General features: G+C 44.6%; 1 protein-coding gene and 1 non-coding gene across 2 annotated transcripts in view; both read right to left on the bottom strand.

Annotated features, from left to right (window-relative positions):
- Nucleotides 1-732: 732 nt before the first annotated feature.
- LOC138967052 (S-phase kinase-associated protein 2-like) overlaps nucleotides 733-26,024 on the bottom strand; it is a 33,873-nt gene continuing 8,581 nt past the window's right edge. The window contains exons 3-10 of the mRNA XM_070339510.1: nucleotides 25,748-25,898; nucleotides 18,274-18,382; nucleotides 17,205-17,319; nucleotides 16,712-16,764; nucleotides 14,034-14,168; nucleotides 13,436-13,534; nucleotides 7,808-7,935; nucleotides 733-6,642 (exon numbers count right to left, since the gene is read on the bottom strand). Of these exons, the coding sequence (XP_070195611.1) occupies nucleotides 6,287-6,642; nucleotides 7,808-7,935; nucleotides 13,436-13,534; nucleotides 14,034-14,168; nucleotides 16,712-16,764; nucleotides 17,205-17,319; nucleotides 18,274-18,382; nucleotides 25,748-25,898 (1,146 nt within the window). The 3' untranslated portion in view covers nucleotides 733-6,286. The remainder of the gene's footprint in view (nucleotides 6,643-7,807; nucleotides 7,936-13,435; nucleotides 13,535-14,033; nucleotides 14,169-16,711; nucleotides 16,765-17,204; nucleotides 17,320-18,273; nucleotides 18,383-25,747; nucleotides 25,899-26,024) is intronic.
- Nucleotides 24,526-24,644, bottom strand: LOC138967869 (5S ribosomal RNA). The gene has a single exon (XR_011456046.1). It is a non-coding gene; the product is annotated as a 5S ribosomal RNA (ribosomal RNA).

Here is a 26,024-nt window from a genome sequence, read left to right as displayed (position 1 = left end):
AACTTTTTCATGTTTTATTTTGAAACACTTTTTTTTTTTAATGTTTGAGACACTCAGTTCAAGTATCAACTATTTATGCTGCTTTTTTGGTTGTTGAAGTATCGCCTCTCATGAGGTTCACACATTCACATTTTCAGTTACTCAGAGATATATAAGAGACAAACATAACCATACTTTACACAAAGAGAATACATGATTATGGCTTTTTTGAGTTCTACTTCAGACAGACAATACACAAAAAGGTAAACATACAAAAAATGAGAAAAAATAAAACTGGAATCATTTTCAGGAATATGGTTATAAAGACTAATGCTCAAGAATTTAACAGGAATGCAAGCATTACCACTAGCAGTCCTGTGAGCGCAATAATCTTGGAAAAGTTAAAATTGTGACATGACCGAGCATTTGAAAATAATCCTGGAAAAGTTGAAATTGTGACATGACCGAGCATTTGACAATAATTCTGGAAAAGTTGAAATTGCGACATGAACAAGTATTTGACAAAGCAGTTAGCTTTTTCGTTTAAGCATGTATTTAGGCATCCAGTAATCCAATGCCATAATGCACCCTTGAGGGTGGCTGTTCTAGTCTGGTCATGATTTCCTTTAGCCAGATGTCTCTCAGGCTTAGAGTCCTATTTTAGCCCCTGCACTTTCTTTCTTTATTTGGTGTTTAACGTCGTTTTCAACCACAAAGGTTATATCGCGACCGGGGGGGGGGGGGGGGGGGGGGATGGGATAGAGCCACTTGTTAATTGCACTAATCAAAAAATTGCTCCAGGGGCTTGCAACGTAGTACAATATATGACCTTACTGGGAGAATGCAAGTTTCCAGTAAGCCCCTGCACTAAGCTGGTGACAAAAAACAACAGGTACTGCTTGCCTGGTTTCCAGGGTCTGAGAAAAGTATGAAGCAAAACTGACACTGACAGCCCAACTAAAGCTTGAGGAATAGATTCTGCTGCAAGTACGTGAACACCGAGTTCTGAGAGAATTATGTTCTTTCTATACACGAGTCCACTGTGATAGTTGTGGAACAGAAGACATCCTCTCATACATAGCAACAGTGACCATCCACAATCCTCGGAATGAAATGTTCTCGCACACAAATTGCATAATTCCCTTTAACAATAACAACTCTTTATCGTTCATTAAAATATTACATTAAAATGGAAAATCTAATGGACAAGTTGGTATTATCCACAACAGACCCTTCAAGTTTTCACCAGTAATGATCAAGACATGTTAAGTTTGCATGCCAAGCACGTGGAATCAATACCCGTTAAATGAGGCTTACAAGTTACACAAGAGTCTGAGTCAGTGAGTGTAAGCACATCATATGTTTTGGGGCCTCATATTCCTTTACTGTTGGCTTGCTTGATCAGTCCATGAATGTTAATTCACTCTCCACTGGAGACAGGCTTCATTTCCAAAGTACCAGTAAGCTCTCAATAATAACACTCTACACTACCCACCTCATTCACAAATCTGCTGCAGTGACTCTCACTGGCACTCAAGCTTTAAAAAAATAATAAATAAAGACTGATAATATTAACACTAAAAATCAAGACAGATAATATTAACACTAAAAATCAAGACTGATAATATTAACACTAACATGTCTAATCACACACAAGCAGCAAGCTCTAGAAGACTAACAAGCACCTGCCTCATAGCTAGCTAATGATGAAGTGTAGTACAGTCTTAACTATGTTTTGGTCTGATTTTATGATGGAACAATGCAATGAAGGCAAATAAAACTATTGCAATTTGCATTTAATTTGATATTGTATTATCAGTTTTGACAAATCACTGTGCCCACATGTAAGCACAAGTGACAAAGAGTACCTCTTGATTCCCTTTGCAAAGCAATACCACTGAGAGGGATTACAACTACACAACTTCTCTCACAATACACTGTACCGGAGTGCTTAAAACTATGATACATAGTACGGGGTACATATTACAAGTAAAACAGACAACGTTCGAACTTTAAAGAAATCTGATTAAGCCATGTTTCAGGCGGTAAAAAAAATTAGATGCCAAAAAATTCTGGCAGGAAAGCCTCTATGAACAGCAGTAACAGGTAACCTTAATTACTTGCCTGCATTCAGCACAACAGTCACTGCTCTTAACACCGTGATCATTATCATGGATCAAAATCAAATCGACATTACAATCAGGATTATTAACACTATCATTACTCTCATTAGGCTGAATTGAAAAAATAACATCTTAAAGTTTAACACAAACTCCAACCTGAAAACTAACTCTAACTGTTAGATTCACAACTTTTTTAAAAAACTTTCTTAGTATGTGGTGACACAATTCAAATTGTTCAAACCAAAAAGCGGGGTCAAATATGACATGTCTTTTTTTCCCCATGAACTTTAACGGCACAGTCCACCCCGTTAAAAAAAAAAGTTCTACCATCTCTGAACTCCCCAGGCTTTTACATTGGATAAGATTAAGGAGATCCGTCCATTTGGACACATACCAGGCTGCTTCCTGTACTGAGTTGGAATTTTTTGCTGAATCAATTTTGTGGCTTTTGATAAATTAATTTATAAAACAAAACCCCACTCTGCACAGAAAGTAGCCAGGATGTTGATTTTTGGTATGTGTCTCCGTGGTGAGATGACCTCTTTCTTTCTTTCTTTATTTGGTGTTTAACGTCGTTTTCAACCGTTCAAGGTTATATCGCGACGCGGAAAGGGGGGAGATGGGATAGAGCCACTTGTTTCTTGTTCACAAAAGCACTAATCAAAAAATTGCTTTCTTTCTTTCTTTATTTGGTGTTTAACGTCGTTTTCAACCACGAAGGTTATATCGCGACGGGGAAAGGGGGGAGATGGGATAGAGCCACATGTTAATTATTTCTTGTTCACAAAAGCACTAATCAAAAAATTGCTTTCTTTCTTTCTTTATTTGGTGTTTAACGTTGTTTTCAACCACGAAGGTTATATCGCGACGGGGAAAGGGGGGAGATGGGATAGAGCCACTTGTTAATTGTTTCTTGTTCACAAAAGCACTAATCAAAAAATTGCTTTCTTTCTTTCTTTATTTGGTGTTTAACGTCGTTTTCAACCACGAAGGTTATATCGCGACGGGGAAAGGGGGGGAGATGGGATAGAGCCACTTGTTAATTGTTTCTTGTTCACAAAAGCACTAATCAAAAAATTGCTCCAGGGGCTTGCAACATAGTACAATATATTACCTTACTGGGAGAATGCAAGTTTCCAGTACAAAGGACTTAATCCAGGGGCTTGCAACGTAGTACAATATATGACCTTACTGGGAGAATGCAAGTTTCCAGTACAAAGGACTTAACATTTCTTACATACGGCTTGACTAAAATCTTTACAAACATTGACTATATTCTATACAAGAAACACTTAACAAGGGTAAAAGGAGAAACAGAATCCGTTAGTCGCCTCTTACGACATGCTGGGGAGCATCGGGTAAATTCTTCCCCCTAACCCGCGGGGGGTGGATGACCTTCTACCTGACCCAAAATGAGATGGTGAGCCGAATGACAGTCTTTTCCGTGTAAACGATTGGGCTCAACATTCCAGACACAGGAAGGACTTTGCCTTTCAATTTGCTTGCCACACAAACATGCCTGAAAAATTCATTATCATACATTATTGTCATGGTCCCAACATTGAAAGTCAGATCAAATATCAATGTTATTACCAATTAGGGTTATTGACACTTATCAACATTACAAATCATTCAGTTCAAGTGAAAAATGAACAGCATCCAAAACCTAACTTCAGTTCAAAGTCTAAAAGCTGAACACTAAAAGTAAAACACTTATTCTAACGACAAGACTTTGTGAATTATAGCTATGGATAACCTCATGAAAACTGTCTAAAACCATCAGGATTAATTAAAAGTGCCCCTATAACAGAGCAGCCGATCCAAATCTAGATATGGTTAAAACTTGTGTTTGCACTTGAACCACAAACAAACCATCTTACGAGTTTGTTTAAATTATTTTCTTTTCTTTACAAAGAACTTATCAATAAAATACAAATGTAACAATCACCAACATGAACATTCAGATACATGCTTGCAAATTATGCTCATCTGGCTCTATTTCATTGTGTATTAACTGACAGAAAAGACATTTGAAGAATTCACTGGTTCTTTTCTACATGGTCAAGGCTTTTCAGACAATTTTGTTCATGCATGATAACAATTTTTAGAGTATACAGCACCACATGATTCATTTCATTCTAAATATATTGTTGCTTGCAATCATGTTTTGGTGTTGAAATGTGAGCTTTTCAGATTACCATTAGGGACCTGATTTGAACATTTGCAAAGCAAAGTGGTTTCTCTTCTTCAGTGATAACCTACAAAAGATACAAGCCAAGCCATCATCCTTAAAACTGCATTCTTGGTAAAATGACATGATGGTTAAAAAAACAACATTGATTTCCTCTTTGGTATCGCCTGAGAACAATTGCCCTGCTCTGTTACACACAAATAAAACTTTGATCAAAACTGAGAAACCTTTTAAAAAAATGGTAAAGCAGAGAACACAGTAAACATAAAACTGGAATGAAATGCACATTAAATGACACATACATAGTTTTCAAAGCCAGACTTTCCTTTGTATAATTGCATTCACAATCATATTCCAAACAAAGATGAGACTAATATAAAAAATTCCGTGAGTTTGCTGTGCCTAAGTGAAGCGCCAACTGGAAATGACACTATTGCAAGTCACACACACACACACAAAAATGTGCAGTCAACAATACATTTGATTACTGGGGCTGGCAGTTGACACTGATCTAAATTAACCTCACAGTAGTATTATCATCTATTGGAAACCCACAATAATCATTCTCTTGCGTTTGGTGCAGCTCTGAGAATTTCTTAGGTGTTTGGGACCTGGGTGTGGTGCCCCCACTCTCACTCTGCCACTATTCATAAATTATGAATCAGAAAGGGAATGAAACAAAAGTTCACAAATAGACATTAAGTAACGTCAAACATGTTCACAGGAAAAAATTGACAAAAAGAAATAAATCTTACTGTAATCTTTTGAGATCAGAGTAAGCAGTTTGGTCCCTTCAACTTCATGGCAATTCAATCAATTGAGCAAATGTAGTGAACAGTGCAGCCCCTCATCAAGGCTGGATGATGTGTCATTTACAACAGTGTGCTAAATAAACAAACATATGTGACTGAAATCAAGCGACAGACACGGCAGTTTGTTTGAGTGTAAAAGCCAAAAATGTACATTCACAAAATAAGGCAGAACACAGAACTTCTTCAAAGTCACACAAAGAGGGTAAGAGGGTTGTTCTCTTGAAACATGTAAAGACTGAACAAGAAGGGCAAAGCCCATACGACTCACATGCTTTACACATTTTTCCTACCAAAATACATGTGACCTTGACCCAAGGTCAAGGTCATCCAAGGTCATGCAACACAAAGCTGTTAATTCAAGACATAGGAAGTACAATGGTGCTTATTGGCTCTTTCTACCATGAGATATGGTCACTTTTAGTGGTTCACTACCTTATTTTGGTCACATTTCATAAGGGTCAAAGTGACCTTGACCTTGATCATATGTGACCAAATGTGTCTCATGATGAAAGCATAACATGTGCCCCACATAATTTTTAAGTTTGAAACAGTTATCTTCCATAGTTCAGGGTCAAGGTCACTTCAAAATATGTATACAATCCAACTTTGAAGAGCTCCTGTGACCTTGACCTTGAAGCAAGGTAAACCAAACTGGTATCAAAAGATGGGGCTTACTTTGCCCTATATATCATATATAGGTGAGGTATTCAATCTCAAAAACTTCAGAGAAAATGGGAAAAATGTGAAAAATAGCTGTTTTTTAGGCAACATTTATGGCCCCTGCGACCTTGACCTTGAAGCAAGGTCAAGATGCTATGTATGTTTTTTGGGGCCTTGTCATCATACACCATCTTGCCAAATTTGGTACTGATAGACTGAATAGTGTCCAAGAAATATCCAACGTTAAAGTTTTCCGGACGGACGTCCGGACGGACGGACGGACGGACGGACGGACGACTCGGGTGAGTACATAGACTCACTTTTGCTACGCATGTGAGTCAAAAAAGCACCACTCATCAAAAATGCACACCTGATTTTATAGTCAGTTTCACATAAATCCATCAACCACCAAACAAACCAAGACAGACACACACACAATAAATACTGTTTAAAATGCTGAGACAAAAACTTGTCAATCACCTGCTCACAACCTCACACAAATCTCTCTTTCAAGCTACGAGCTACAACGTTTCTCGTACGCGCTGCTCCCAAATGCTCGTTCGTCTCGGCCCACAGGTTGGCCGAGCGATGGTGGAAAACGGTATCTTGTTCAGGAGGATCTTGGGAAGGATTTCCTGCAGCTCTTCGATAGGTTCTTTTGACAGCATGCCAATGATGTTGAGCGAAGATAGCCTGGGAATTGAGCGAAGCATAGCGATGCTGCTGGGAAGGATACTGTAACAGCGACTGAGCGAGAGGCGTCGAAGTTCGCGGAGGTTCTGGCGGATGATGTCGATGCTGAGGTCGGTCAAGCGTAAGGAGTCGCTGAGGTCCAGTTCATACAGGTGCGGGCATCTTGTGCACAGCGTCTCCACATCTGTAGAAGAAGAATTTATGTTCTAAATGATAACAAAATAACTGAGTTGAGCTTTGAAATTATTACAGTAGAACCCCCTGTTTACGACTTTGGAAAAACCTTGAAAATTAGGTCGTAAAAAGGGGGGGGTCTTAAAAGGGGGGTTTGAGTTTTTGGCCGGTCGGTCATGAATTTGGTTGCAGTGTATGTACTGTCATGTTTACACACAAACACACAGTTGCAGTTTACTGTCATATCAAAACACACACACACACAAACACATTACAGCAGAACAACTTGAACTCAAATTTCAAAGAAAATTTGCTCATGGCGTAATGCTCGCTCCCCGCTGAGTGAAGCACATTTGACATTGTGGCGCAACCAATAAAATCCGAATGTCCTAACTCGATAGAAAGCATAATGACTTTTCTCCCGAATCATCTTTCCGCTCATATGAGTGATTCGTCGCCTTGCATCGCTAAACTTGACCACGATCGTTGAGGTCTTCGTACAGGCTCCTCTCTTTGCGTACTTTCGCTTCGCTATCCTTCTCACCATCTAGATAACACCGAGTCCTTATTATCCTTGATGACACACAGGATTTTCGTATTCCCGACTCCCAAGGAAGTCGCCGCGGATTGCCACTTCGCTCGATTAGCGATTACTTTATTAGCTCTCTACTCAAGAGTCGGCGCTTTTCTTTCGCGAATCTTCGTTTGTCAACAAGACAGTCGTCGTGACAAGATAGCGTGCAGAAAAAAACCGGATGTATCAGGATCTCGCGCGCGCGAGATTTCCTTTTTATTTCTTCTCGCAATAGTTGGAGGAGCGAGAGCCGCCATGTTGTGTTTTCGTCTGCTCGAAATATGCGCAAAAGTCGTAAATTATCCCAAAAAGCTCGGTCGTAAGTCACGTTTTGGGTCATTATCCTTGACAACTGCTGAAATTCTTATAAAAGCCACATGCATCCATGTGTTTTCTAGGGATGAGAACTGAGAAAAGTGATCTGGGAGTACTGGGGTGCAGTACGGTGACAACCGTAGCGGTAAATGTATCTGTCATTTACTTGTTTTTTCCCCCCCTATCTTTTTTTAAACATGAAAAACGAGTACATTTCCCATTCCTGGTTTTCTGCTTCCATGCATTGAACCAGAATGTCTTACAAATGAAAACAATACCTACTCACCTTCATCTGAGATGGCCTCTCGACAGCCACTGAGATTCAGAAGCCGCATGGACGGTGGCACGGCACCACACACGTACGCTACACACGAACGGTCCATTCCTGTCCATGCCAGGTTCAGCTGTGTCAACCTGTGGTCAGCAAAATACATCAACAGTTATTAAATGAACGCTCAATAGACTTGACATTCTCCACTTCGATGTTCACTGAGAGTTTAGCCAACCACTTACCGTACTTTTCGGACTATAAGGCGATACTTTTTTGGGTTTTTTCCACTTAAAATTGTGGGGTCACCTTATACACGACATCGCCTTATTCTCGGATAAAATAGGTTTCACGAGCACTGTGAACTTGAAATCAATGAGCAACTAACAACCATTTAACACTTTCGCGACGGGACACTGATAAATCAGTACCAGCGCTGACACGCCCATGGACGGGACGCGCATTTTTCAGTACCAGCCATAGAGGGTACACGACTCGTGATTGCTTCCCGGTTTTTGAAGCTTGCAAATAAATTGAGTTGTTTCCCTTGATACACTTGGCGTCCCCTTCTGCCATTTGCAAATCCGCCTGATTTGTGTGCGTTTTTGAGGGAAAAAAATGAATCAAAGGCGAGCCTTGTCTCGGGAGGAGATTCTCCGGATGTTGGACCTAGAGGATCCCGTAGAGCATGATTCGGACGTATCGTTTTCGCCTCACGAAAGCGATACAAGCAGTGAAAGTGAGGAAGAAACAGTCCCGTTGTTGCTAGTACGAGTCGGCAAACTACACGTGGTTGGCGGTGATACTGCTAGACGAACATGTATCTCGGAATCGTGCAGGAGCTATGGGGGCGTGGCAGCACTGATAACAATGGATGGCTGGAGCCTTCGAATCCTTTTGGAATTGTTCATAGGTGTACAGTTGGTACTTTGTTGTGAAAATGTGACTTATATTCAATATGGATTACCTAGACATCATTTGGTGAGTGTTAGATCAACAGTTTTGTTTCATTTTAGTCAGGATGCTGTGAGTGAATGCGTGATTTGCTTGTTTTTTTCTTTGTACTGTCTCCTTATTTCTGTGTACAATGTTAACAATATTTCAGCTAATTCATAGGTTTTACACCTTGTTTGGTTATAACATTATTTATGATACTTTGTTAAAAAATAACTTTTAAAACAAGAAGAGCAAACGCTCGATCGAGTCACTTTCGCAGTTCTGAATATTATATGAGGCATCAGATGGACAGGAAGAAATTGCTATTCACAACACAATGAGTCACGTTCACATAAAATTTGAGCCCGGTCACTTTTATAGTTTCCGAGAAAAGCCCAACGTTAAGTTGTGTGTTGCCGAACAGAAAAGGCTAGTTATCTCCCTTGTTTTTCTGATAACGTTCGTAAAAGGCTACAGATGTAAATACTTTGATGTAAAGAATAATCCTACAAAGTTTCAATCACATCCGATGAACTTTGTCAAAGATATAAAATGTCTAATTTTTCCTTTGACGCTGACCTGTGACCTTGAAAAAGGTCAAAGGTCAACGAAACCATCGTTAAAGTGTAGAGGTCATTGGAGGTCACGACTAAACAAAATATGAGCCCGATCGCTTTGATAGTTTCCGAGAAAAGATATAAAATGTCTAATTTTTCCTTTGACGCTGACCTGTGACCTTGAAAAAGGTCAAAGGTCAACGAAACCATCGTTAAAGTGTAGAGGTCATTGGAGGTCACGACTAAACAAAATATGAGCCCGATCGCTTTGATAGTTTCCGAGAAAAGTCCAACGTTAAGGTGGTGTCTACGGACGGCCGGCCGGCCGGCCGGCCGGACACACTAACACTGACCGATTACATAGAGTCACTTTTTCTCAAGTGACTCAAAAAGCAGTAGAAAATAAAACACACACAAAAAAACCGTTAAAAAACACAAATTATCCCCCTTTCACCCCCCTTTCATCCCCCTTTGCTAAAACAAATCGCGTGACAAACTTATAAATAGCACGACTGAACTGGGCATCCATTTTTGAATTAGTACACAAAATTTGGTGGTGATTGGACTTAATTCAAGCTTGCTAGACAGATTTCTTTACAGTTACTGATTTTTGGGAAGTTTCTTGGTGGCAAGCTTGGGCAGGCAGGACGTAAACGCCGTGGCAGTGCTAGTCACAATAGTGTTAAGTGAACACAATTCAAGCAATGTTGATCGCCGAGGCAGTGTTACAGCAAACGTCCAGGCGGATTCTTCCGCAGGACCAAGTCTGTGTTGGTGATGGACAGCATGCGAGCACACATCACAAAAAACGTGAAGGAAGCAGTCGGCAAACTGAACTCTGTGCCAGTCATCATCCCAGGAGGAACAACCAAGCATCTCCAACCCCTCGACATCTCCTGCAATCGTCCCTTCAAGACCCATCTTCGTGGCTTGTGGGAAGCATGGATGAGTGAAGGCGATCACTCCTTCACAAAAACGGGACGACTTCGACGTGCTACCATCGCAGAGGTGTGCACCTGGGTTGTGAAGGCATGGGAGGTGTCGACACGAACGATCGTCAACGGCTTCAGGAAAGCTGGCATCATCCAAGCAGACGGTCAAGCCGACAACGCTGTAGCAGACGACGATACCGAACCGGAAGATGAGGACACAGCTGGAGCCTCGACTTCGACGGGTGGGGACCGCTCGGGTGCCATGTCAGCAGCGGCTTTCATGAACTTCTTTTGTTCAGACTCTGAGGGTTCAGATTTCTCTGGATTTTCTGGGAATGAGAGTGACGACGACGACAACGAGTGACGATTGAGGTACCGCTGATCTTCTTCCCTGACTTTCTGTTTGAAACAGTGTTTCGTGCTGATTTTGAGCGGTCGCCATGTTTGATCATTGATGTTGTTTTTCCCTACGTACGATGTTTTTTTCTTCTTTTTTTTCTTTTGTGCCGTCGCCTTATGCACGACACCATCGCCTTATCCATGGCATCGCCTTATTCTAGGATTTTTTCAGTTTTATTTTTAAAAGTAGGGGGTGCGCCTTATACACGGCAGCGCCTTATAGTCCGAAAAGTACGGTGCATCTCTGTAGAGTTTCTTCAGAAGCAATGAGTAATTATCAGAGTATATATACATGGGAAAAATCAAAAAACCTGAAAGGCAGGGGTCCAGGGGCCGCTGAGGCCCCGGCGGGGCACAGGGGCAGCGCCCCGTTGGGGGGTTCAGGGGGGCAACGCCCCCCTGAAGCTGAAGCAAATTTGCCAAAATGAAAGCATATAGTGGCCATTTCCAGCATTCTCACAGTCAGAAACCATACAAGAAGAAAAGAAGCAGAAACAAAAAAAGTCCACAAAAATAATACAAATGGGATACTTTACTGTCCAAATCAACCAAGCAAAATCACCGTCAATAATTCAAAAAAAATTCTAGAGCATTCGAAAAATGTCTGACAAGAAACAAGGCTTCACTGTCTTGGAGCAAAAGATGCAGAAACTCGTTCCAGGCAAATCTAGCTTCTTCAGCCAGGTTCGATATTCCTCACCATCACCGTTTTTTTTTCCAACAACCATTCCCACCTCCACTTGTTTGTAACACCTTCCTCTAGTTTTTCAAGTTTAGAAGGATCGACATCATCACTGATGTAAGGCATTTTGATCGAGCAAAATGCTCAAGTTTGAAAGAAAGTTTCTGGACACCGACGAAACCAAATCATAATAAGCAAGATGGCGGCAAATCCAAGGGAGCGAACCGAGAAAGCACGCGAACCGGTGTCAAAAGTCGGATCGGAACCGCTGCTCGTTATTTCAACTTAGCGAAACGAAGCTTGTTTTTTTTTTTTTTAAAAACGAAAACCGGAATTTCCGGCTTCAGATTTTTTCAAAAACCGGAAATCCGGCAAAAGCCGGAAGAGTAACACCCATGTATATATATGGGTCATTCTCAGAAATGGTGGTACAAAGTGTTACATACAAAGTAAAAAATAAAGTGTCAAGAAATACAAAATAATTGTTTTTACTATGAAGTCTATTGTTTGCTATACATAATAATGCAAAAATTAGACAAAAAGAGTAATTGGTTGCTGAATAAGAGACGTTTTAAAGTGTTGTATTTACGTGATGAATGTTGTAACATGGAAACCAAATTCCAACTTTAAACCACCTAAGCCTTCAATCCTTTGTGCATTTTTTATCAGTTCTGCAGTATTTTTGTGTTCTACCCAACGCATTCTAGTTATGAAAGGTAAGGACTTCAACTAATATTGGTAAAAAAATGACATTTGGAACTGACTAAGGTGAATGTTGTAACACAGAAACGAAATGCTTGAACCACTTTCGGTTCCTGTGCGACAGACATGAATCTGCACTGTTTGGCCTTTCTTGCCGGCAAAACCTGTCTGACCCAAAATAACTACACAAAACACAATTCGTCAGAGTTTGCTGTATTTGTTGAAAGTTCCTGTTGCGTTCAGATTACCCATTTTAAGTACTTGTTGAATGTCGAACATCGACGATCAGAAGATACGAGAACTTCTTGGCTACTTTGTTGCCGCTAAACTTCGCGCGTTGAGAAACTGTTGCACTCGATATCTTTCCGACGCTACATTGTCGCCAACCGCGGTGTGTAAGTTTGTGACAAAGCTTTGCAGGCTCGACAATTTAGTAAAAACCATCTTCAGTCGTGACGTAGGTCAGGAAACGACGCCATGAGTTTCAGCAAATGATATGATTCTGGTGTTTTCTGTGAATATTTGGCTGTGATTCAAAGGACTATTTTCTTGTTCGAACTTCCTGCGCGCCAAAGAGCTAAAAATAGCCGTGATGTGGCAAAGTCATGGAGCACATTGCTGTCCGATGTTCGGGCGTCGAGTCTGGAAACGATGCGTTACGACATTCAAAATTGTTTGTTCGAAGCCCCTAACTTCAAATTCAGCGTGAGTTTTTGCAAAGATGTGTTGCTACGTCCAATACTGAAGTCCTGACTGTCGATTGCAGTAATTTGTTGGTGTTTGCATGTTTGCATTTAGCCATGAGACTGAACATATCGTTGATCACGAAAGTCGTGTAACGCTTCGGCGATCCGGAAACGGCCGAACTTCGCAATTGAAAAGCACACAAAAACAACACCAACGTATAGAAACCATTTTTATAAACATACAACAATGCTTTAATGTCTCAGGAATAGATTCAGATGAAAAAAGTCTTGGTAGAAATAATTTTAATTTACTTTTTCATGATTTCAAATGTGTCACCCCTCTCACTCTCACTGTACCACCATTTCTGAGAATGACCCATATACATGATTACATTCTGAATTCGTATGATATTGATTTAGCCAATTTTTGTACTTCAATGCATCAGTCCCCGAAAAGCCTGATATTAATTGGGTGAAGTCGACTTCGTAGAGTCTACTACACGAAGCTTACTGCACAAAGCTTTGGCACTTAATTCTTGTATCGGTGAGTACAGATCTTTTGTTTTTTAAACTTAATTTTTAGTAAAATGACTTTGCGAAGTATAAGCAAAGTTAACTTTGGGCTCAATTAAGGAAGGCCTTAACGTTCATCACAAGTTAAAGCCGGTAGCTGTCTCTCAACTTTCAAGCATTTCTTCTTCTACAGGTATCATACTTAACAATATTGTAAAGATGGGGAACACTGTACTTACATTCTGCAGTGAGCAAAGAGAGGCATCAGTCCACTGGCGGTCACACCTTGACACATGACTAGGTTCAGGGTGTCAAGGTGAGTGTTTTCCGACAGCAAGCTGGACAAAAATAAACAAAATACATGTTTAAAGGGTAGAGTTGCAGCAGTCAAATATACATTTGCAAAATATTTCCATTAACAAAGCGGTCCAAACGAAGAAATGAAGGTGCTTCAATTTTTTTCAGGAAGGTTTTATTATTTGAATAACTGAAGTTTGAAGTTTCCTCCATCACGTAGTTTCCATAACTGGCATAAGCAAAGTCATTCAAATGAAGAAAGGAAGGTCTACAATTTTTTTCAGAGAGGTTACCATGATCAATTGAAGTTTCCATTGTACAGAACTGCCCTCAAGCCATGGTGGACGTATGCTTGTGATCTGATTTGTTCGAGTCTTCATGTAATTGTAAATGAGCAAATATATAAAAATGTCGCACAACTCCATTTTCAAATACATTTGTTACTGAAGCTTCCTCTCATAATGCTTTTCATCAATTTCTGAAAACATAAACCAGCCAATTTTCCTGCAATGTTAAACAGCCACAAAACGTGATGCTCACTGGAAGACGGTATCGTTGACAGGGACGTTTTCCAGGCTGACTTTGCGTAGCTGCTTGCAGTGAGCGAAGATGTCGGCCAGCATTTCCTTGTTGATTGAGGCCATACTCAGGTCAAGGTACTGAAGGCGACTCATCCTGGAATCAGAAGCAACACTTCACTGGTGACAATAATTCTATCAAAGATATTTGGGTACAAGAGAACATTACAGTGGAAACCCCCTTTTAAAACCCTGAGAAATCAGGTCTCAAAAAGAAGGGAGCCTAAAAAGGGAGCAATATTTACAGAAGAGTAGTTTTACAAAATAATCAAATAGAAACATAAACAAGTCGCGTAAGGCGAAATTACAACATTTAGTCAAGCTGTCGAACTAACAGAATGAAACTGAACTAACTGCATTTTTACAGCAAGAGCGTATACTCGTAGCATCGTCAGTCCACCGCTCGATGCACAGGCAGTGAAATTGACAAGAAGAGCGGGGAAGTAGTTGCGCTTTTCTTTATCTCTATTGTTTTTAACTTTCTGAGCGTGTTTTTAATCCAAACATATCACATCTATATGTTTTTGGAATCAGGAACCGACAAGGAATAAGATGAAATTGTTTTTAAATCGATTTTGGAAATTTTATTTTAATAATAATTTTTATATTTTTAATTTTCAGAGCTTGTTTTTAATCCGAATATAACATATTTATATGTTTTTGGAATCAGAAAATGATAAAGAATAAGATAAACGTAAATTTGGATCGTTTAAAAAAATTTTTTTTTTTTTTACAATTTTCAGATTTTTAATGACCAAAGTCATTAATTAATTTTTAAGCCACCAAGCTGAAATGCAATACCGAAGTCCGGCCTTCGTCGAAGATTGCTGGGCCAAAATTTCAATCAATTTGATTGAAAAATGAGGGTGTGACAGTGCCGCCTCAACTTTTACAAAAAGCCGGATATGACATCATCAAAGGTATTTATCGAAAAAAAGAAAAAAACGTCCGGGGATATCATTCCCAGGAACTCTCATGTCAAATTTCATAAAGATCGGTCCAGTAGTTTGGTCTGAATCGCTCTACACACACACACACACAGACAGACACACACACACATACATCACAACCCTCGTCTCGATTCCCCCCTCTACGTTAAAACATTTAGTCAAAACTTGACTAAATGTAAAAAGGAGACGAAGAGCTTGTTTACATAATTTAGAAATGTATTGAATATGGGCTGTGTGATTGTATGCTTTAGTGTGTTTTCCCGGTTTAAATTTTTTTATTTTTAAATTAATTCTTTTTTTTTTAATTAATTTTGTTGTTGTTGGAAGATGCATAGTTTTGTATGGTTGATGCTATTTGATGTTGCTGTCTGATGTTGATGTCGTGTACCAAAAAGAAATAAAAACATGTAAAAAATTTTTTTTTTTTTTTACAGAAGCTAAATGAGAAATCTGGAAAACTAGGGGGTTCCACTGTACTAAAACTATGTGTGCTTCTACAATCTGCTCTACTGTCTTCATTTCACAGTGGAATAAATGAAGTCACTCAGGTGCATAACCAACCCATGTCAAGCAGAAGCTATTGGTTTTCGGCCCTTTTTAACTACACACTGGCATAACAATGAATCAGACATGGGATTCAGAAAAAGTGATAATTAAGGAAAAAAAAAGGTTGGGGTCTAGTGGGGGCGAAGCCCCCAGAAGCTGAAGGTTTTTAGTGTTTTAGACACACAAAAATGGCCCTGAAATGCATATTTCAGCTTAATCATAGCCCCCCCCCCCCCCCCCCCTTTCTCTTCCTTCCCATGTTTCTCAAATTAATTTTACGCTAAGACTCAAAATAAGGAGGAGAAAGAAAGAGAGAGAGAGAGAGAGAGAGAGAGAGAGAGAGAGAGAGAGAGAGAGAGAGAGAGAGAGAGGCGGGGATGGGGGGGGGGGGGGTGGTGGCGTGTGACGGTGTGGTTTCAATGTTCTGACCTTGTCGGTGCCAAACGACCCCAGTGACTGATTACACGACTGGGTTTTCAGGATAGTCAGGTGCTTGTTGCTTTTCAAGTGGCTTTTGAGGGCAGTCTTACCATTGGCACCGTAGTTGATAACATTAACATCGTTGCACAAAGTGCACTGAGCTTTTCCCGGCAAGTTGATTTTAGCAAAAGCATCGCCAACTTTCAGTTTCACGTCTTGTGTCTTCTGGCCTTTCTCGTATTTCCAGCTCAATGATACAACTTCATCGAGCCAGTCGAATCTCCAGAGATTTTTCTTGTACTTCTGCTGGTCAATTTCCCGGGATAGAACGGTTTCGTCTCGCTTTAGCTTCCTCATCATTTTGGCAAGTGGCTCGAAGCGATGTAAAAATGGCGCCGAATCATTCTCATACGGTATGCTTATACTGAATCCCCGATAGCTACGTTGAAACGGTGACTGTAGGAGACAAAGACACAGAGCGCGTTCCCATACAGATCGACCAGCAACAGTCTGACCGTTTTAGGAACCAACCGTTCAAGAATAGTATGGAATGGAGCGTCACGATCAGCGGACCGGCCGAAAAACTTGGGTCTATACCTACATATACCCCAAAATTTTCTCAGCGGATTTGCACAAATCTCAAGAATGATCCCTGGAGCCTAAAAATTTACGGAATTCCGTAATTTTACGGAAGAATCCCATGTCTGATGAATACGAAAATTACCTTGGTCCTTCTTCAGGTCTGCCGTAAATATCTTTGATTCTGCGCCCCTTCATCTGCACAAAACGACAACGCAATGTGAAATAAATTCAAAAGGATGAACTAGGACAGTGGCTCTCTTAGTCTTACCTAAAACATCACAATAGTCACTCTTCATCTAATCATTGTTTTTGTTTCAAAAGCAATGCATTATAGTGCCCAAAGGGAAAATTGTCCATATTTATGTATTATGAACAAACATTTTCTTATCATATCAAAATGAAATCGATGGAGCACAAACGAAAATCTTGACTATTGCACGGTGAACTGTCTTAATTTGTTTTAGCTATGGGTTTGAAAAGATGGTTCACATATAATCCCAAACGTCCAACAGCTTTATTTATTTATTTATTTATTAAGGAGATTTCTATAGCGCATAACTAAAAGCACTTTGACCAGCGTGTACAGAAAGGACAGATTTAGACTAGAATGTTTGAACAGTCGCAGGTTTACTTACCTCTGCTTTGGCCAATCTTAGGTGTGTGGTTCCTCTTCTCACTAACTGACCAAGGGATCTGGGTTTGACTGTTTTCTGCGCCAAGTCCACCCGCCTCCAAAGTGACTCGTCGCTCCTGAATTTAAAAAAACAACACATTTTAAATATCTTTACCGCCAAAGATGCAAAAACATACAGCTGAATAAATAGATAGACATTCCCGAAAAGATTGACAGAAAAAAGCATACATAAAACTAAGCAAGCTCTCATTCAACATTATATTTATGGCAAGGTAAAGTTCAAATGCTTTAGGTCTACATGTCTGAGTCTGTTTCAAGGGACTGTGGAATTATTCAGCAGTATCACGTCTTCAATCTATTTTTAAATTTTGTTTTTTTTAACAGTACAAACCTGACACATTCATTCAATTGACACACTTTTTTTCTTTTTTTCAATCAAGTACTGACACACTCGTCATTATTTGAAATCATGGACATACTGATCTGCTGACAGGATTATCAAACTGGACATCTTATCCACAACTACAACTTAAGTACAAGCACAAGGTTTACAAGTATTATTTTACATCATACAAACTGTGAAACTTTAGAAGCAATATATGTAGAATACATTTTGTGAACATGATCTGGAACATGGAAGAACCTGTATTTGTGTACACTACATTGGGGTATGCACGTTAAAGATCCCACGATTCACAAAAGGGTCTTTCCTGTCAAAATTGTATAGGCGTAGATAAAAAAAATGTCCACCAAAATACCCGTGTGACCTGGTATAATAGGCCGTGAAAGGTGGATGCAGCGCCTATAGGCTGTTGATCTACTGGCCGATGTGAATGCGTGATATATTGTGTAAAAAATTCCATCTCACACGGCATTAATAGGTAACATGCGCCTTGAGTCGCCTTATGTGGTGAGATACGTGCGCGATATAAATCCTCGTAAATAAATAAAATATTCAAGCAACAACTTTCCATCATTATGCACAAAGGAACATCAACAGACATTTTTTCTAACATCTTATCAGAACCAGCTGTGCTGTACAGAAATGGTGTGAGGGTTATCATACTTACCCCACTCTGTGCCATTTCTTGCAAACTCTCATGCACCTTGCTAAGGATGGCCGAGTCAGGAAACTAAATATATGCAGTATCACTTCTTCTGATATGTGCTCAAAGTAATCTGAAAGAAAACATAACAAGATATGATTAGGTAGAGCTTAGGATAAGCCGTAACAACTGTTTTGCCATCATGAAACTATGATACCCATTCCGTTTACAAACAAAACTTTGTTTAAAAAACATAAGAGAAAAAAAACCACATCAACCCAAAACAGATACTTTTTAGGGCGGACAGAAAATTGTTTAGCATGTTGATCAAAATTATTTAGACATCCTCAAAATTGTAAGGCTTCTTTTTAAGCCTACTGTCTATATGATACTTACCGAGACAGTACTATTCTTGCACATTATCTATTATAGGCCGAAAAAATTGGACAAAACGCTGAGTGGGTACAATTATCTCCCATAACCATGCGCCACCGTGGATCCCAAGCACTGTCCGAGTGCTTCCCCCTTACAGGATGTAGGTGGCGCGTCCTCTTTCTTTATGAGCTGCAGACCCTCAAAAAGCCCATAACATATCAAGAGGGGAGGCGGGAGGGAAACTCTAATAGTACTGTCTCGGTAAGTATCATATAGACAGTAGGCTTAAAAAGAAGCCTTACAGTCAATATAACACTTACCTCGACAGTACTATTCTTGCACAGAATACCAGAGTGGTGTGAGGGTGATATGTAGAGTATTAAACTCCTTAATCAAAATCACTTAAATCCAAGGATTAAGATACCCAGGCAATTTTCGAACAGTACTACCGTAAAAGAAAATATACCCAAGAAACATACCTTAGACTGACGTGACCATGCTAGCAACCACTGCTGTGTGGTGAACTCAATGTCAAAGTCCAGGCCACTCAAAGCTTGAATACCACTGAGTCTACGGCAAGTGGCTAAAGCGATGAGGAACAATTAGTCTTAAAAATCAGCAACTTGATACTGATGCCTGCCAGGGGTTCAAACTCATTGCTACGCAGGAGTTTGAGGACCAGAAAGACATCCCCCTTGGGAAATGAAACCCGAGGTTTAGACACCGCTGCATTGCTAATACCCGAAAGGACATTAGCGATGAGGGAGGACCTGATCAAGTGTTCAGTTCTGCGACCAGTAGCGGCCGCAATCGTGGAAGCGATGGCAGATCTGTATCCAAGAAGAGTCTTAGAAGAAAGACTCTTCTTTTGATACACTTCCACCAGGAAGTTGGCCAAGTCCTGTGTTGAGGGATAAAGCGGCTTTATCCCCTTGGACAAGGCGAAGGTGGCCCAAGCTCTCCAGCGTAAGTCGTAGAGCTGATTAGTTGATCGCCTCTTAGCGTTCAAGGAAAACTCTACTGAACTCTTGTGCAATCCTAGTGCAAGCAGTTTGGAGCGCACAAGAGCCATGCGGTCAAGCACAGACTCTCTGGACGTGGATGAGGGAGGCATGATCGAGGCTGGAGCAGACCTCCCCCGTCCAGATCCAGAGGTAGAGGGTCTACGTGGGTGAGACCGCGAAGATCTGGAAACCACGGAGCTGTTGGCCAGTAAGGCGCGACCAAAATCAGTCTTGGTCGTTCCTGCAGATATTTTGCCAGCACCCTCGGAATCAGAGATGTCGGGGGATAGGCGTAAGCATCGAGGAGCCTCCACAAGAGAGTGAATGCGTCCAAGTGGAACGCATTCATGTCTCGAAAGGGGCTGACGTACCTGGGAAGCCGAGCGCTGAATCGAGTTACGAACAGATCGATCAGAGGACGGTCCCACCTTGCCCACAGACGCTGTAGAACGTTGTGAGCGATGGTCCATTCTGTGGAGAGAACCTGATCGCCCCGACTGAGAATGTCGGCCAGGGCGTTCAGTTTCCCCGGAACGAACTGGACTGACATCCGGACCTGATTGGTCTGGCACCAGAGCAGAATCTCCTCCGCCAACAGGGAGAGGGACCGAGAATTGGTGCCCCCCTGGTGGCGAAGGTAAGCTAAGCATGTGGTGTTGTTGTCCCCGTTGAAAATCAGAGGGGCCAAGGACAGGCCGAATGGGAGGGCCCGAAACTCGAACACCGTGCCCTCCCAAACGAACCGGAGCAGATGTCGGTACCCCGGGGCCACCAGGATGTGGAAGTAAGCATCCTGGAGGTCCCAGACATGGCCCAATCGTTTGGCCGGATGGCCAACCGGACCGACGAAGGGGTTTCCATCTTGAACTTGCACCTGTGAAGGTACAAGTTCAAGGTGGAGAGGTCCAACACCGGCCTGAACCGGCCGTCCTTTTTGGGGACGGTGAACAGGCGGGAGCAGAACCCCAGAGAAGGCTGAGAAAGGGGGTAGACCGCCTTCTTCTCGACCAACGAGTTCCCTCGTCCTGAAGAGCCTGCCATCTGGCAGGCTCTCGAGGAGGGGGGAACGTCCAAGGTAGAGCGGACAATGGAGGTTGTGACGACAGCGGTAGAGAAAACCCCGACCACACCACCCTCAAGAAAAACTGGTTGGAGACCAGTCTGCCCCACATGCCGCGGGCCCGAAAAAAGGGAACCGCCGGACGAAAGAGGGGCAACTTGAGGGGGCGTCAACGTAGGGCCGGGACTCACTGAAAATTCTGCTGGCGGGCAGGCGCAGGCTTGCGACCACCCCCCCTGGTGGTGCTGCTTCCCCTTACCTGTCTGAGCACCCTTCGTCTTGCTTGGGAACGCAACAGGCGTCTAAGAGGAGGAAGAAGGAGGCAGTGAAACTGGCTTCTTCTTCTTCTTCTGAGGCTGGGAGCTGGAGGTGACTGTAGCACTTCTCTTACTCCCCGCCGCCGTCGCCGAAGCAGCGAGGCCAACCATCAGAGAATCAGTGTTCCTCTGGCGTGTGGACTCCACCACAGAACGAACAGTGTCCGGATGAAAGAGGGAAGAAGGCTGAGGAAACGTGTTCCTCAGACTCTTCCTCATATCCGGAGGCACTATAGAAGTAGGCAGAAAATGATCACGGAACAGGGCCAATAAAGTGGACCCGTGTTCCAATGGCCAATTCTGCCGCAGACGTCACGCACGATCGCACGGCATGCAAAGCCCGATCCACTCGAACCGTGTCAAGGACCCGAGTGGAATCGGACTCTGCCCGATTGGGAGGGTCCAACAGTGTGGACAGCGTGCTCATCCATGTCAAGGCCTGTGATTGGGCCTCGACTGTGGAAGAAACGGTGGCCTCAAGATTGTGGAACGAAGCAGAGCTCAGTTCCACCTTCTTGACCGAAGGCACCTCCCCAACGAACACATCACCGTCAGCCCCACCCTAAACACTCGAAGTCTGGAAAGGGAGAGTTCGAGAGTCAAAGGGAAAAGGGAGGGACGAAACAGATTGGACACGAGGAAACAGTGGAGGTGCGCCTCCCGAAGGAAAGCATGGCACTGAACCCGCGTCCTCCCGAGGAACATAGGTCGCGTTTGCACGTGAATCTGTACTCCTCAGGCGATGTGCTGCCGCTTCCACCGTGGCACTTAGACTAGGGTGGAACGCGAATTGCCGGCGGCCGGATCGTTCATAAAACGAGCCGCCGGCAGACGCGGCGTGAGCCTCCCGCGCCCGGGCCGAAGCGGACTCAAAGGACGAGAGGGCGTCTCAGGGAAGGACGTCCTGAAACTGTTCAAACGTCCTTCTAGCTGTGCGAGGACGAGCCTCCTGCCTCTCGTCCTCAGACCCCGGGTCCACGTCCTGTGTGTCAACACTAGACGACAGACGCTTAAGAGAGGCATCCGTGACGTCAAGACGCCGCGTGATGTCTGTCATGTACTGTTGGAAAGTACGAAGCATAGCTTCGGAAGTTCCATCAGAAACCGGCAAGGGTAGAGGTTCAGTGTTAACCTCAGGGCGACCCTGATCCTCCTCCCTATCGTCCTCCGACTCACTCTCCTCTTCACTTCCCGACAACTCCTCAAAAGCAGGAGTGTAGGGAGCTTGAGGGGGAAGAGCCGAAAGCGATGAAGCAGGCTGTGAAGAAACGCCCACAGAAGCAAGAGGCCGCGAAGACCCCTGCCCCAAAGACGAAACGTCTCCAGCAGCCGAAGGGGGAGAAAAACAACAACCCTGCGACTGTTGGGTCAGCCCAGCCAACGAACCCCCGCCATTTATAGACTGAACAGGAACCCATCGGGTCTGATCAGAAAAGAAATGGTCCGGTCCGGTCGGGGGTGCCGATCCGGTCCGGTAGGGTGGTCCGGTCCGGTGCCGTACCATCCGGAGGTCCCGTTCAGCACCGAACCATCGTACCCACAGAAGTGTTCGGGTGGTTAGGTCCGGACGTGGACATACCGTACCATCCGGACCCGTAGGTCCGGTGGTCCGGTATGGTCCGGTTCGGTGCCAGACCATCCAGACCAACAGAAGTGGTCGGGTGGTCCCGCACCGGACCATCCGGACCCGTAGGTCCGGACCCGTAGGTCCGGTACCATCCGGAGGTCCTGTTCGGCACCGAACCATCCTACGCACAGAAGTGTTCGGGTGGTTCGGTCCGGGCGTGGACGTACCGTACCATCCGGACCCGTAGGTCCGGTTCGGTGCCAGACCATCCGGACCAACAGAGGTGGTCGGGTGGTCCGGACCGGTCCGGTAGGGTGGTCCGGTGTTCCGGTCTGGTGTTCCGGTCCGGTCCCGTACCATCCGGAGGTCCCGTTCGGTACCGAACCATCCGTACCCACAGAAGTGTTCGGGTGGCTCGGTCCGGACACACCGTACCATCCGGACCCGTAAGTCCGGTATGGTCCGGTTCGGTGCCAGACCATCCGGACCAACAGAGGTGGTCGGGTGGTCCGGTCCGGACCGGACCACCGGTCCAGCACCGGACCATCCGGACCCGTAGGTCCGGTCCGGTCCCGCACCATCCGGAGGTCCCGTTCGGCACCGAACCACCCGTACCCACAGAAGTGTTCGGGTGGCTCGGTCCGGACGTGGACATACCGTACCATCCGGACCCGTAGGTCCGGTTCGGTGCCAGACCATCCGGACCAACAGAGGTGGTCGGGTGGTCCGGACCGATCCGGTAGGGTGGTCCGGTGTTCCGGTCCTGTGGTCCGGTCCCATACCATCCGGAGGTCCCGTACGGCACCGAACCATCCGTACCCACTGAAGTGTTCGGTCCGGACGTGGACCTACCGTACCATCCGGACCCGTAGGTCCGGTATGGTCCGGTTCGGTGACAGACCATCCGGACCAACAGAGGTGGTCGGGTGGTCCGGTACCGGACCATCCGAACCCGTAGATTCGGTCCGGTCCCGTACCATCCGGAGGTCCCGTTCCCGTTCGGTACCGAACCATCCGTACCCACAGAAGTGTTCGGGTGGCTCGGTCCGGACGTGGACATACCGTACCATCCGGACCCGTAGGTCCGGCATGGTCCGGTTCGGTGCCAGACCACCCGGACCAACAGAGTTGGTCGAGTGGTCCGGTCCCGACCGGACCACTGGTCCGGTACCGTACCCTCCGGACCCGTAGGTCCGGTGTGTTCCGGTTCGGTGCCAGACCACCCAGACCAACAGAGGTGGTCGGGTGGTCCGGTCCCGACCGAAACACTGGTCCCGTACCGTACCATCCGGACCCGTAGGTCCGGGGGGTCCGGCAAGGGCCAGAGGTACTGTCCCGCACGTACGGTCCCGTACCATGGGTCCCGTCCGGACCAAACCCGGAGGTCAAGTCCAGTCGGGACCCGTGGGTCCGGTTCGATCCCGACCCGTAAGCCTGGAACGTTCCGGACCCTTGGTCCGGACCATCCGTCACCCGAACACCAGACGCTAAGGAATGGCGTGGGGTCAAGACGGTCCGGTCGGAGGTGTCGGTCTGAGCAACAGAAACAATGTTCCCGTCGCCCTGACCATTCGACAGAAGTACCACGTTCTGTCGAACACCTCCACGTCCAGTAACTAGTCGGCCGGAGCGTTTCAAGAGGGACAGCCACCAGTCACACGGACGTCAGAGGGAACCGTAGTAGCAGTGGTCGTAGGCACGAAGCCTGAAACCCCTGCCCCCACAGGACCGCCCTGAACGGGGTCAATTCGCATCCCAACCCCAGCGGGGAGGGAATTCAGAGACCCCGTCATCTCCTCCGATCTCCCCCCCCAGGAGGCCGAAACTACTGTCAAAACAGCAGCAGACGACCCAGCGAGGGAGTTCAGAGGAGGACCCGTGTCCCTCCTGGCTTCCACAGCGGTGGAAACCGAGGAGGGCACAGGAGAGGCACCGGAAAAAGAAAGATTTTAATGCCAACTGCACCCGGTGTTCCCAGGCGGTCACCCATCCAAGTACTAACCGGGCCCGACGTTGCTTAACTTCGGTGGTCGGACGAGAACCGGTGTTTTCAACGTGGTATGGCCGTTGGCTGTCAAAACCTGAGTCTCTCCAGTAGCCCCTAGATCGGATTCACCAACCCCCAAAGAGGGTTGGGAATCGACCTGCCCCCGGATTCGAGCCAGGGGGGAGAAGGAAACCTTCCCCCCAGGCTTGAAACCGGGAGGAGCTGAAGCCTGAGACCGAGGGCCGGACAACGGCGTCGAAGGGGGGGAAGCCTGTTCCACTGAAGGAGAAGGAGAAAGAAGCTTTTTCTTTCCCCTCGACCTTCCCCGAACCTTCGACGGCGCAGCCCCGCCCGAAGTCCCAGGCTCAAGCCCAGCCTGTTTGAGCAAGCTCGCATTGAGCTTGCTCAAACAGGCTTTCTCCGCCCTCCCTCGCCGCAAACGCAAAGCGTTTGGGGAGGGAGAGTCGGAGCGCCGAAAGATCCCCTTCTCCGTGCGTAAAACATGACGCTGGGCGCCCGGAGAAGGGTTGCCCCCGGCAGACTCTGGTTCCGTAGAACCAGAGCCCAAAACAGGACGAGACATCCTACCTCGCCCTGTACGTACCCTTAAGACCGAGAATTAACAAAATTCAAAGAAAATTTAGGTCAATACTCAAGTGAATGCGGCGAAACGAGAAGCAGACGACCGGTCACCACGAAGTAGGACGGGAGGCACGCCGAGTCCGCCACACAAAAACGGAGGCACAAGTTGAAGGAAACACAACGTAGCCTCAAGCCAGAAGTGGAATAACACACAATAATCCAACAGGTGATAGTCCACACAGAAAAGGAGCCTCTTAGTCCAAAATAATCCGGGAGCGTAGCAGAAACACAGCCGGTCTGACACGCGCGAAAAAAGAAAGAGGACGCGCCACCTACATCCTGTAAGGGGGAAGCACTCGGACAGTGCTTGGGATCCACGGTGGCGCATGGTTATGGGAGATAATTGTACCCACTCAGCGTTTTGTCCAATTTTTTCGGCCTATAATAGATAATGTGCAAGAATAGTACTGTCGAGGTAAGTGTTATATTGACATGTATGTGCAAGTATCTGTATGCTACAACGTGTGAATCTTCAATCTTTCCGGGACTTAAAAGACCGACTCTGCTCTCTGCAGAAGCCCCCAGCCCACCAGTATCTGTTCTTACCTGGACCTGTGACAAAATGATGATTTGGACGCAAGTCATCTTTGCGAGGTGGCGTCAGCATACCAAAGAAGATGGAAGAGGGGTCGGTTTCTGACTGTGCATGGTTTCTGGGACAGTTTTCTCGCTGACTGTTGACGAGAACTCTCGGCGCCTGTGAAGCACACTTCATTTCTCAGTTCGAATTTCAACATTCTCAGTTTCATATTTTAAAGAAAAAGATGAAGAATGTTCATGCACAAGAGATCAAAATCAGAATTTTAAGCAAGGTCGTATAAGA

Source organism: Littorina saxatilis, linkage group LG5 (genome assembly GCF_037325665.1).
Source record: "Littorina saxatilis isolate snail1 linkage group LG5, US_GU_Lsax_2.0, whole genome shotgun sequence".
Lineage (NCBI taxonomy): Eukaryota > Metazoa > Mollusca > Gastropoda > Littorinimorpha > Littorinidae > Littorina > Littorina saxatilis.
Note: the sequence above shows the minus strand (reverse complement) of the source record. Positions and strands in the feature narration are given on the sequence as shown.